The sequence below is a fragment of the Drosophila rhopaloa genome, unplaced genomic scaffold, assembly GCF_018152115.1.
Source record: "Drosophila rhopaloa isolate 14029-0021.01 unplaced genomic scaffold, ASM1815211v1 contig_155, whole genome shotgun sequence".
In the NCBI taxonomy this organism is placed as follows: Eukaryota; Metazoa; Arthropoda; class Insecta; order Diptera; family Drosophilidae; genus Drosophila; species Drosophila rhopaloa.
In genome coordinates, this window is record NW_025335034.1 from 592,675 (window position 1) to 605,806 (window position 13,132).

General features: G+C 43.6%; 2 protein-coding genes across 4 annotated transcripts; both read right to left on the reverse strand.

The window, feature by feature from the left end:
- Nucleotides 1-56: 56 nt before the first annotated feature.
- On the reverse strand, nt 57-8,248 carry LOC108039747 (mucin-5AC). 3 transcript variants are annotated; one of them, XM_044457233.1, is made up of 5 exons: nt 7,853-8,248; nt 5,502-5,645; nt 2,016-2,280; nt 1,838-1,959; nt 57-1,720 (listed from the first exon to the last, which is right to left on the reverse strand). In XM_044457233.1, the coding sequence occupies exons 2-5, from the start codon at nt 5,580-5,582 to the stop codon at nt 248-250; spliced, it is 1,941 nt and encodes a 646-aa protein (XP_044313168.1). In that variant the 5' UTR covers nt 5,583-5,645; nt 7,853-8,248; the 3' UTR covers nt 57-247. The 3 variants fall into 3 exon arrangements, with proteins under 3 accessions (XP_044313168.1, XP_044313169.1, XP_044313167.1); XM_044457234.1 differs by having other exon boundaries at nt 57-1,717; nt 5,502-5,652; XM_044457232.1 differs by having other exon boundaries at nt 5,502-5,652.
- Nucleotides 8,249-9,646: 1,398 nt separating this feature from the next.
- On the reverse strand, nt 9,647-11,057 carry LOC108047827. The gene is made up of 3 exons (XM_017128186.2): nt 10,550-11,057; nt 10,395-10,492; nt 9,647-9,975 (listed from the first exon to the last, which is right to left on the reverse strand). Exons 1-3 carry the CDS (start codon nt 10,897-10,899, stop codon nt 9,788-9,790), a joined length of 636 nt encoding a protein of 211 aa, XP_016983675.2. The 5' UTR covers nt 10,900-11,057; the 3' UTR covers nt 9,647-9,787.
- Between the last annotated feature and the right edge of the window lie 2,075 nt (nt 11,058-13,132).

The window sequence follows — 13,132 nt, forward strand, 5'->3', positions numbered from 1 at the left end:
CTGGCCTCCACTTTCATCCAAATCATCTACCTTATTAAATAAAGACAAAACTAAGATACATCATTCACAAAAATACTTGTGTAGTTTAATAATTAATCTGCGGATATACAATAACATTAACACCTAAATGCGTGGTAGTTGCTTCTCTCCGGGGCTTCTCAGCGGAGGCTAATACTAGGGCTAGGATGCGGATAATGGATGCGGCTAATGGGCGATGGGACGGACGGGAGTGGAAATGGGAGCGGGACTATCTGCGCAGGCAGGGCTCGCAGGTGCCCGGCAGGACGAACGAGGGATGGCACTCCGGGCACTTGGCGTTCTCGCCGAACCACTTGGCGCGCTGCTCTGGAATCTTCAGCTGGAACGAGTTGTACAGATCCCCATTGCTGAAGCCGGAGGCCGCCGCTCCTCCTCCGGGCCCGTAGCCCGTGCGCCCGATGGTTTCCAGGGGAAAGGCGTACTCCGGGATGAGCAGTTGCTTGCGCAGGTGGCTTATGTCCGTGGAGCTGGCCACCACGTCGGAGCGGCGCTGGGCCTGTTCCGGCTGCAGCTTCTCCTCATCCTTGGGCTTGATGGATCTCGAGATGGCCAGTCGGTGGGTGGTGCTGGACTGCTGAGCAGGCGAGGATATCTGCACGGGCTTCTTCTGCTGGCTACCAATATCGTTCAACCGGGTGTTGAATATGTCCTGCTTGCTGGTGACCCCGTAGTCTCCTGTGGTCTCGGGATATTCGCGACCATCCACGCCAATGGGTGGGTCCAACTTGGGCGGCTCAAGGCCGTTCGAGGGCACTTTCCACTCGTAGTAAATGGGCGGCCCCTGGGTGGTGGCTATATCGTGGGGCACAAAGTCCACGAACGGCGGCAGCAAATCGTTGAAGGGCATCTGTGCCGCCGCCGCTGGTGGTGCTGCAGTGCTGGTGGGCGTGGCCAGACGGAAGCTCTGAGCCGGAGCTGGAGTCCGATTGTCGGTCCGTGGCGGAATAGCCACGGTGCTTACCGTGGTGGGCAGTGTGGCGAAGGAGAAGGGCACGCCGGCCAAGGTCGTCGGTCGGCTCACGGGCCTTGGGGTGGTGCTGCTGACCTCCGAGCGACTGGGCCCCGGACTGAAAGGAGCCGCCGTGGATGTGCGAAGCGTGGAGGAGATTGCCCCATTCTGGGTCTGCGGCTCCTCCAGGTTGTAGATGGGGTACACAAAGGGCGGCTCGTAGATCTTCGAGGGGGGCTTGACGAACTTGGTCAACTTGGTGCTGGACTGCTTCGTGCCACGGAATGGCGACTCCGCAGAGTTGAAGTCCGCCGAGGTGTTGTACCGCGTGCTGTGGCTGGTTCCCAGATCGTCCGTGTCCTGCTCCAAAGCCTGGAAAATGGGACGCCGATTGTGCAAGGCCTCTGTGCGCTTGGTGGTCACCACTGGTCTCCTAGTGGTGGTGGTTGTGGTGGTGGTGGTGCCGCGGGTGGTGGTCGTGGCTCGAGTGGTGGTTGTGGCTCGAGTGGTGGTTGTGGCTCGGGTCGTGGCTGTTGCTCGAGTGGTGGTGGCTATCTTGGGCTTGGGAGTGCTGCTGGGCAATTCGATTTGAGGCTCATAAGCCGGCGGCAGGATCGTCCTACTGGGCGGTGGAATGCGCCAGCGCGTCTGCGATACCTGGGGATCCAGCTTGCCCGCACCCGCACCCTTGAAGGATTCGTCGCGTATCTGATTCTGGTTCGAAGTCAGCTGCTGCAAATATTTACATATTTATTTATATTTTAATATGTTAATACTAATTTATTCAATTTTCACAATGTAGTTCGATTTTAAACTTCAAAACATAAATCATTAGCTCTAAAAAGTCACCTTGTATTGGCTTCTAAAGGACTCTCCTGAATAGTCGGGTGCATAAGGACGGTCCAGAAGGTCGGGTCTCGGAGTCCGCAGACTGTTTTCCTCGTCGTTCACAAAGGGCTTGTCCCGCTGACCTGTGGAAGTCTTTATTGTGATATCCTGTTTGAATTGGTGTTATCTGAGTACAAACCAATTAAGAGATTGGCGGCGTAGTTGCTCTCCGCCTTGGAACAGTTCACCATGTACCAGTGGTCGCAGATGAGCATCCGCTGCTGGAAGAGGGTGGTGTTGGGACACGTGTAGCTGAACTGGCGCCCCAGGCCATCGCACATGTGGTACATTTGGCAGCCCGTCTCCACGTCCGCATAGTAGCCTGCAGGACGACCGGCGCAGGAGAAGGACGTCTTCTGCATCAGCTGCGAGGCAGGATTCGCTGCCTGGATGGCATTCTGCGCCTGCAGATAGTAGGGAATAGTAACCAAGTTTCAAATATATATTTCAATGAGTTTTACGGTTTATAATCAATTAAAATTAATCAAATAGGTTTTTAATGAGTATATGAACCGAGCCAAAATTCAAGTTAAAGACTAATATCGTATTGATACAAATTTCCTGGATTTATATACAGTGTTTACTAAACATGCAAATTATTCTAAGCATATAATCACATAAATGTGCACCGAGAATAATGGGTTTTTTTCTTCATACCCAATAAAAATTTAAACTATTAATAATGGTGTTTCATAAAATCATAAACCTTTATGATGCATTTATTTTATTAGCTATTATTGCACCCTATTGTTTCTGAATTTAATTCGTGCTGTATAGTGCCCACTTGCAAAAGGTATTAAGTTGGTACTGCATACAAAAGGGAGATTCATGATTTCATAGACTTTTTGGAATGCTGGGAAAATAATTTTCACGGACTTGGCGGAAGCTTCTGCACATGTTCACACATACTCCGAGTAGATCCAGTGGCAGATTTCGATAAGTCATTGGGCTATAATTTGCGGCTGCCGACGTGAAATTTTTTCATTATAATTAAACGCGGCATAGAGAAACAGCCATTTCCACAAAAACCGACTAAAAATAAAGTTGACATTTCACACAGCAGCACAGGTCGACTGTTGCAAGAAGCCGTGGCACCATGTGCCAAGTTATGACATCGCGTCAATTCATCACTTCTGGGCCCAAGTCGGGGTAGCTTCCAACCTGTGGCTCATAGTCCCAGCTCCCAGCTCCCAGCTTCCATCTCCCAGCCCGAAGCCCAAAACGTAAAACTTAAGTCTTAGTGCAATCACACATGCTGGGCACGAGTACTCGCTGATATTGATCTCCGCGTCATTTGTTTCGCTACTCCAAAAGTCTTGGGTCTGAGAAAGCCCCTTCGAAGGTAGCCAATTACAGATTATGCTCGGCATCCTAATCTCCCCAGTGGATCTTACAGATGTGATTTCCTTTCACTCTGACAAAGCAAACAATCACTTGATGCCACTTCTGATTAAATGTTGCATGGCTTAAGAATTATTTTTAAGAGTGAGAATTCATTACTGTAATTTTCATTTATAAAGTGGAATAAATCGTTGTGTTATAGAAGAAATTAAAATATAACCAACGTATGACCTCGAGTAATTCAATAACACTACAATTATTGTTTAATAGGTCGATAGCAAAACCAACATATATAAATATTATAAATAAAACTCTTCTTACACTATTCCACTAAATGTACAATCTTCAGAAAAATAAAGCAGAAATGCAGTTTTTTTTAAATCTGATTTATAAAAAGGGAAAATCAAATTGTTTTACGAAACTAGTTTCTGATTGCCATTTAATAGTATTCTATTAAAATGACAATAAACTACACCTCGTCATTTAATATAACTAATTGCAAACAGATTTTGGGGTTTCGTGTTCTCCTTTTATCCTCTTTCACAATTTACGACCAATTTTTTTCAAAAGATTTCCGAGCGATGGAGTCTCAATTTAGAACACAGTCCATAACTTTATTTTTTTGAAAAATTTTGGTATTTTTACTTAAATTAGCTCCTTTTGAGGTCATGTGATTGTCCCTGACTAGAAGCTTGTAAAATTAAATGGAGCTTTCCCTTATTTGGTTGGCTTAACGACACAAATTACTGGATTTGCGGGGCATTAATCTGGATTGCAATCAGCCCAAATACGACAGGGAAGTACTTAAGGAACGAAGATTGTGCAATCCCAAAGACACAAGCCAAGTCCCAGATGCGGTTTCAATTTCACGACTCTGTTTGTGTTTTTTATTTCGGGTAATTTGCCATAATTTGAAACGCTCTTCAATTTCATTTCAGGCATATTTACGGGCCGCTCTAAACACACATTCTGCGCCCAGTTGCCCACTCGTCCGTTACATAACAGCCTCAGCTTCATCCTCTCGACTTGGGTTTCGTTTTAATTTCTTGTATGCAAATAGCGAAAACAATCAACACACTATTCTCCCCGTTGTTCGGGGCTGCCGGTGTGTGTTCCATTTCTGCAAAAGTGTCAGACGAGTTGGAAAAAAAGGTCACTTGGTCAGCCGAGTCTTTTGTTTTTAATATACCTCGAGACCTTTGCTTGGCTGAATCATGTGTGCCGGGGTGTGTGTGAATTGTGGATGCACTCGCACACATAGAATAAATTAAAAATGAAACAAAGCGTAAAGAGCGCAAAATTACAACATTTTCCGCCGTTGCTCAAAAAGTGTCTTGGGAAGCACTGCGGTGGCAAAGACGGCCAAAATGTCGGTGGAGCACCGGCTGATCTCCGCAGGGGATTTATGGCAGAATGAAACCCCTGGGCTAACTCGCTGCTGCCAATTTAAACTCTCATAAGCAGCCTGTTCTAAATAATGCTATAGCTTTCCGACAGTATCACATAACAAGCTTTAATTGGATGTATTTAATCGCATTTTAAATATTTTGTTCACCGCAATCATTGGCCTCGCTTCACACTTAAACGAACACACATAACTACTCAATTTCGTTCAATTTTTACAACCCATTAAAAATTAATCTTGCGCATGAAGTTGTTTAAATTTAAATAACAATATTTAAGAATAGTGACGCGCAACTACTTATTTAGTTTTACTTATCAAGCTATTAATTGCAGAAATTGTTAGATTGTTGTTATTGTCTTAATTTATAATCATTTTATAAGCTCAAATAAAATGTAGTATTTAAATCGTTACTAAAAAGTTGTTTTCTCAATTTTGCTTTTGATTAAGTTAGGAATTAGTTATTACTTTCGTGTCACACCACTGACCAGTGGACCAGTGATCACGTTTCGAATAATGATAATCACAGTCTTAAACGGATTACCATTTCTGGAGATGGTTTCATTGTTGCGGGACAGGTGAAAATTATTGTAAATTATATTTATCTAAATATGTTTCTGAATGCCCACTTAGTTGGAGCTTCATTAGCATTGATCGTACAAGTGCTTACGATATTTTAGCAATTAATTATTGCAATCTTCGGAAGGAAGATAATAAGCACCTTCGAAGCACAACAAATACGGCGTTTAAATATTTATACAATTCCGCGATTTGCATTTCAATGCTCTCTCACGTGCACAATCGGCGTCGGAATCTCCGCCGGCATACCTTTCGAATTCCCCGATTATCCAGCCCCCGGCTAAGGGTAGATGTCAGACTTACCTCACTGGCCAAAAATATCGCTGAGCAGAACAAAGCCAGGGCCAAAAGTCGCGAATGCGTTGGGATAATTTGCGCCAACATTTCGCCGATTGTTCTCTCTGGGGAATGTCGTCGGGGAATTTGGGAGGGGGTTTCGATGGAGAGCTTAAAACTGAAAGTTATTAATAAGTTATTGAATGAACGCTGGACAATTGATGGGAAAGTGCAGACAGGCCCTAAGTTGGCGCTAATTGCCTTATACAATAGCTCGCATCTTAACAGCCATTCCATTCCATCCACCCATAGCATAATAATTCCAGCCATACGTCTTTTGTGCCCAGCCTTTGCGTAACCGAAACATTGATTACCTTAGTAATAACTTTCCCAAAAATATCTCCCCATAGGTGCTTATGGGCGATAATGATGTGTTTTGTTGTCACTGACTAATTTTCTTCGTTTCCATCCGTTTGTTCGATTCAACGCCTTCCTAATGAATTGTAATTTGAAAAACATTAACTTCTGTAGTTGGTGCCGCTGTATTGGCTGACAGAATTTGCAACGCTGCCGCTGGCTGGCTCTTCCCCTGCCACGACCTCCACCTACAATTCGATTCTGCGACCTTGCCACTTGCCACTCCACTCCTCGCGCAAAAAAGTGGGCATCTGTGGACAACTAGTCACACCGATAAAACTGTCAGTCGCAGTCGCAAACAAAGCTCCAAAATGGAAAATGCACTTTATGACCATTTATAGTATCCAAATTGGTCGAAATTGAGTTGTCCAGCAAAGGCTCTTAACTTTATGAATATCCGCTTGGGTCAAGAGCGTGTTTAGTACGTTTACGAGGGTATTTACAAATGCCTGGTATGGCAAAAAGTTATCTGCCTAGAACAAATTTGGCTAGTTTCAACACTTCTAGTCTTGCCTCGCAGTATCGGTAGATCGAATGTCTCTTAAGATTTTTATTTAATTTTGTCGATATTTACTAACAGCTTCATCACTTGGTTGACACAAATAAACAAAAAAAGATAATGTCAGAGAGATAAAGTCAAAAATGTGCACTTTGCTGCCAACTTTGTTACTTGAACTTGAATTTTTAGAAGTAAAAAAAATATTAGCATTTTAAAGCTTTGAAGCTGGTAGTTACATTTCTTGTTTCCCTCTTTGTCTACCAACCAAAAATAAAAAATGTTGAAATGAATTTTGAAATCCAAGGTTAATCTAATTTTGTATATTATTGATGATAGAGAAATGCTTTTTGAGAAATAAGTTTACATTGGCAATAATCGACCAAATGAATGTTTTTAAGGTAGTTTTTTTTCGATAGGAAGACATGCATACGGTCATAAATGCCCAAAAACTATGGTAATAGGCTAGTAAGTATCTGATTTCATGGAATTTCATTGTAATGCTAGATGATGGGCTTAGATTGACAGATAGATTAATATCAAACAAAAAGAACCGTCCTTGTAAATTTGAATTCAATTGTAATTTTAATGCAATAATTACTTTTGAATGGGCAATCAACTTGACAAATTAAAAAGCATTAAATGAACTACTAGCAATAGATAAATTCTTTCCATTAGGATATGGTCGTCCATTTAAACTACCATTTAAGCGCACTTTTTGCAATTAACTTTACAGGTAATTGAAATCTTTTCAAAGGCATAAATGCTCGGCCATATTACGGCAACGTCGTCGTGTAATTTATTAGGTTAGCAAGTCTGTACATCATCTCGTAGAGCTCCAAAGTTCAATTGCCCAATAAAATCTCATACTTTTCAGCTAACGAGATCATCTGTCTCAATGCTAACCGCAACATTTGTGGCAAGTTGTGGCCAGCAGCCATTCGAGCCAAGTGCGTGTGGCAGCAGCAGAGCATCACCAAAAAAAAAGCAACGCGAATAATGCCGAACTGGCATCTAGTTTGGCGGTTTTTCCTTGTCTTGACCTTTTTGACAACGGAAAATATTTACCGCTTTATCCTCCTCGGGTTGAACTCGTGATGCTGGTTGCAGTTTTATTTCTTGGCTGCTTTTTTTCGTAAGTTGCCTTGTGGCCAGCAAGGCGAAGCCTATTTGACATTTTTGCCAGCCATTTCCACTAAAAGAGCATTGCGAATCTAACTCGAAGATGCTCAAGAGCCGCAACGGCAACGGCAAATAATAGCGGCCGAAACAACAGCAGATACAGCAACAATTATGCCAATTAGCTGGCATTACAGGTTGATTACGGCAGGGCCAGGCCGTAGTTGGCCCAGCCATAGTTGGCATTCTTCTAATTGTTTTCCCTCGGACCCGGACCCGAGCCCGGACCCCCTACTGGATGGATGCGGAGGAAGCTATTGAGATGCAAGCCGATCGGCGGGCTCACCTTCGCCCGCGTCGTCGTTGACGGAGTCTTAAATTGTACAAACTAATTGTCGCCGTAGGTGGTGTGCTAAAATATATTCCATATGGTCGCGGACCTCTTCACACAGTGCGAGGTGATTCAGTGCGATGTGATCTTTGCAAAGATCAAATGTCAGAGACAGCAGCCGAGTTGCATCGGGCTGCATCAATTGCAGTGGCTCCAAACAAAGTCAAGAGCACTCGCACACCGCCGCACCAAATTGGTTCGCATAAATTATTTGATATACTATAGGCATGCCATCAAATCAACACTCTAGCACTCTGTTTCACAGTCCTTTCGGATGGATCGCGCCTACAAGTAACTTTGGATCTCGTAAGTGAGGGTTTAGAGTTCGCCGGATCGAGACAACCGCTTCGTTCGAAGACGCGCTTTCAACTGAAGCCTCCGAGTGCACCCAGCTCGGTTTAAGATTCACATTAGGCCGCCCGCTACAGCCAAAGTCTCGTCTAGAGAAGAGCCAAGCCGAGCTTCGTCATCGCCGCACAGTGGGCGACATGGACGCCCACGTGCGTGAGAGAAAATTCTGTTAATTTGTAAAGAAATCTATGCAAATACGTACTTTCGAATGCGGCCAAATAAGCTTAAGAATTGGACAAGAAGCTTTAGGTCTTAAGTCCCCATAAAACCATAATATTAATGTGTATTACGACCTTGTTGACACACACCACTGTGCCAAATCAAAAGAATTAAAGCCATAATATTCAACTTTGACAAATCTTCGCGTTCACTTAACGAAGTTCAGTAGAGTTCTGAAACCCTATGTACTTAATTTAAAAATCGCAGTGGATTTAGATCTTGGGTCCCATAAAAGCCATTCCACTATGCCATGTCTTCTCGGCTAGTTAACATAGCTTAAATTTTAAAGTTTTAAATCCGGATTCGTCTTAGAACTTAGGCCCCAAATAAAGCTAGAATATTAAAATACCTTTTTAGATATTTGTTATATATGAATAATTTCGAAGATTTGAACTCGTAGTGGCTTCAGCCTTAATGTACATTTACCTTTCAATCCAGGTGCCACATACCACTGTGCCAAATCTTCTCGGCCAGTTAACGAAGTTCAGTCGGGTTTTTTTTTAAGACCCAGCCAGCAAAGCGTTAACATTGCAGCTTCATTTTCATTTTCAGCTTGATTCTCAGTTTCAATTTACCGTTAACAGCTTCGTTTTCGTTTTCATTGCACGTTATTAGCATTTGCAATGCCACCGTTTAGGGAAACCCTTCACCCACTGGTGTTTATTTGTCTAATTTATTGGAACGTTTACGTTACTTGGTAGTGGTGCTGGCACTTTGGCAGATGGGTATGCCGAAGCCGGAGCCGAAGCAGGCAGAAGTGGGCTAAATAGAGCAATCGAGCGGGCCAAGAGATCTGAGCCAGATTGGGCGGCATATTGCGAAAGCATTTTCCCCATCTCAGATTCGCTGGATGTCTGCTGGCTGGGTCTTTTGGCGGCATCATTGTCAGATTTCTGGCGGCTGGGTTTTGTAAGCGAAGATTTCCATTTTCCATTTTCATCTTCGTTTTCGATTCAAGTCGTTTATTTACTCCTCAAAGCCCTTTTGTCGTGAAGCCAAAAAGACGAGAATCGCCAACGGTTTGGCGCACTCAGGTTTTCATCGCAGTCGTGTGTTGCCTCATTGAGTTGCCAGGTTTTCTATTCGCTGGGCGTTGCGTTCCACCCATCCCCATTTTACCATTTTCAATTTTTCGTGACGGACCTGGGAGGAAGTCAAAGTCGAAGTCGAAGTCGAAAGTGTCGAGAGTCAATCGATAGTTTATTTTTGTCGTATTTTGTTTGCTGCTGTCAAAAATAAAGAAAATAACATGTAAAACGCTGTGTATGCACGTTGTAACCCGGAATTTAGATAGTTATCTCCTGGCTATCTAGGGCTCGCCTAAGTGGACTGAGCACTCGGTCCATCCTGGACCCCCGGCTTCTGCTCCTGGCTCTTCATGTCCAGCGAATGCTGCTGGAAGTCCGCCAGGATGCGGCTCTCGGGGATGTCCGTCTCCACGCGGCTGCCCACGATGTCTATCTCACTATCCTTCTTATCAAAGAAAATGTCAATAATAATGCGCACGCCTGTGGTAAAGATAAATAGAATTGATCTATGAATTGATTTGAACAATTAATTTGCCTTCGCGCTTTTCGTGTGAATGTTCTTATTGTTTTTAAGGAATATTAAAAGTTAAATATATTTAATATAAAGCAAAAAAAAGATATATTTCTTAAAAACACATTTATGACAAATAAATCAGGAAATTTTAATTTATTTTAGAGTATTAAAAACCGACTACCAATACGATACTAATAAGCTACTTTACGATAAACTATTTATATTCATGGAATTTGAATGAAAAAACCGTAAATTGATATATGTAAGCTAGCAGATAATATCTAAGATTTAAATTTGAGAAGAATGTTAACAAAGCTGAAAGAGTTCTTTACTGAATATTAATATTCATTTAAGTTGTAGTCTAAGATTCATTAGATTCACTTACCCTGATTTGTGCGTCGAATGGTGGTTTTGCTCTGGTAGGTGTTTTCCACCTCGTTGTTGTTAGCCGGATTCTCATGGCGCATCGAGCACTGGCCGTCTCTGGTGTTAAAGTGATTGGTTAGTGGAAAACAAAAGCACCTCGGACTGAACCCTCACCCTCCGTTAAGGGCGCCCTTCTCCCTCTCCTCCTCCAACGACATGTTGCAGCAGCTGCTCTCGTAATCGCGATCCGCCACCTCGTCCTCCTCCGACCTTGAGCTGGTGCCGAAGTAAATGGACTTGGCGTGCTCCAGTTCCTGGTTCTTCTGCGTGGCGAAGTTGTACAGGTTGATCATGTCGCGCACGCGGATGGGAGTGTCCTTCCGCTTGCGAGTCCCTGTCTGCGGTGGAGTGGTCTGGAGCTGGGATGGCGATGGGAGCTGAGTCTGCTCCTGATCCCGCTCGGCTTCCGGACTCTTGGTGGCGCCATAGGTGAGGCTGCTGCATTCCTCCTCAACGGTGTTCATGGCGATTGCGCTAATGGTTCCTATCTCTCCCTAAATCAAATATAATCACTGAAAAAGGCCTCGAACGTTTCTTGTGGAATTCAAGACTTCCGATTTTTGTTGTTGTTCGAAAAATTCCTTCAACCTTTGTGTCTGTGGGAAAGTAATAACTAACTCTGAATTCGTTTCTGACAATGTCAACTGAATATGACCTTTACATCATGGAGATCTTTGGATCGTGTGTGTGTGCTTCATGTGGGTCTGCCAGCAATTCGTTAGCAATTACAGTAACGAAATGTAAATGTAATTCATCTTCGAGCTGCCGAAGACGAATCGATGGAGGGCGACCTTCAGTGCGGCAATCGAAAACCGAATTCGATCGATCGCATGATTGATCCCACAGAGGGGGCAGTGATTGAGGAAGGTTCGGTGATTAGTGAAATTTGAGCCACACGCTGAATGCCAATGGTATTGTCTTAGAGCGGATTTAATGCAAGTTTTTTACTCACATTTTCCCCGTTTCTTACGGGTGTGAGTGTGTGCATGTGTGTGAGTTATTAATATTTTGAAATGGGGTGAGCAATGACTTGCCGTTGCCACAGAAGCAGCATCATCGTACCAGCATCATCAATCGGTAGCTCGATAGCGGCCAGCTGGAGGTCCATTTGACACACCATCCAAAATAAAAAATCCGATTTTAAGGTCAATCAATAGCCAGCGACACTTGAAGATTGGCTCGAACACATCTCGAGATTCGCAATCAGCGGTGATGGTTCGGGCAAGGTCTGCGGCCCGGGAATGCACGGCTCTGATTAAGATTGTAAACAAAGGAAGGCAATTCAGCACCATCTTCTCTGCTGACAAACACAAACAAGTCTGACAAGAGTAATTTGGTCCAAAACGGTACAATAGTTATTTTATTTGTTATGATTTGATTTTTTAACAAATAATGATTCATTGCAATTTTAATTTGACCTTTAAAAGAAGCTTTTTAAGGATGATATACAATTTTTCAACTCCTTTTTAAAATACTTTATGGCGTACCAGCGTGCAGTCTAATTTAACAAACTAAACGATTCTAAGAATTCGACGAATGTTTAGTAAAAAAGTTGAGATGAATCCCCTTTTAATAAATCTTGAAATTCATGTTCACTTCAACATTCTAACTTTAAATTCAAAATTCTTTATTTTTTCAGGCACACAATTAAATTGGGTAATAAATCTCCGCAGATTATGATTCTCCAACTATGTTTTGTTCCCAACAAATAATTTAGTCACATTGGCAACATTTTTAATAATAACAAAAGTTTCGTAACACAGAGGTTGGCCCAACATTGTGACTAATGGCGGCTTGATGGGGTGATAATGCATTGTAGAACTGCCAAAATTAATTTGAGCTCGGTGTGGGAGTTCTGGCTCCCGTGATCGACATTCTTTGACTTTTAATTCTTACATATCACGAACTTGGAATTCGGCTCTGCTCTGCTCATTTGTGCAATTAGCCGCGATGTCAAAGGGGTTCACTCCAGTCATGGCAAAAGAACAGTGAGAAGGTGTGGGACCCACAGCAGAATTCACACAACAAAAGTACGTATGTACATAGGTGTGTCATCATCATCATCTCGGGCTGTGATTCCATTGAAGGTCGATGAGCCACAAACAACATTTGTTTCTGCCATTTATGCTCACTGAATCTTTCGCTCTTTCTCTTGGCTTGAAAGCCCCCTGCTCTCCGCCCACTCGTGGGCTACACATGTTTAATTGCCAAATTGGTGCAATTCCACATAATTCATGCCGATAGTTGGAGTCGCCACTCAGTCAGTTCTCCCCTCGCAGAGCTGATTGCTTGGCAAGGTCCCCGCATTCAGTTCCAGTGAAGAGCTTTACGACTTGGCCAATAAAGGCAGCTCGTGGGGGGAGATTCACACGTTTATTAAGCGGCATGATCTGCTCCGGCAGAGTCGTGTTGCGAATTGAAATCGAAAGTGGAGCGGCTAAGCACACATAATTGATAACGGCGAGTCTTATGGAAATTATTGCGCATACGCACTGTGACTTCGAAAAGAGTGCTAAGAGGTAAGGCAAACACCTCTGCCACCGACGGCTGAAGAAGTAGCTCGAAATGTAGCCGCATCCGGTCGCAGGCAAAGTGGCAATTTCGGCTGCGAGCTGCTACAAATTTGTCAAACCAACAATGCAGCAAGGTCACTGGTTGAGCGATGATCACGTTCGCGTCCGGCGTGCGGTCAGCTCT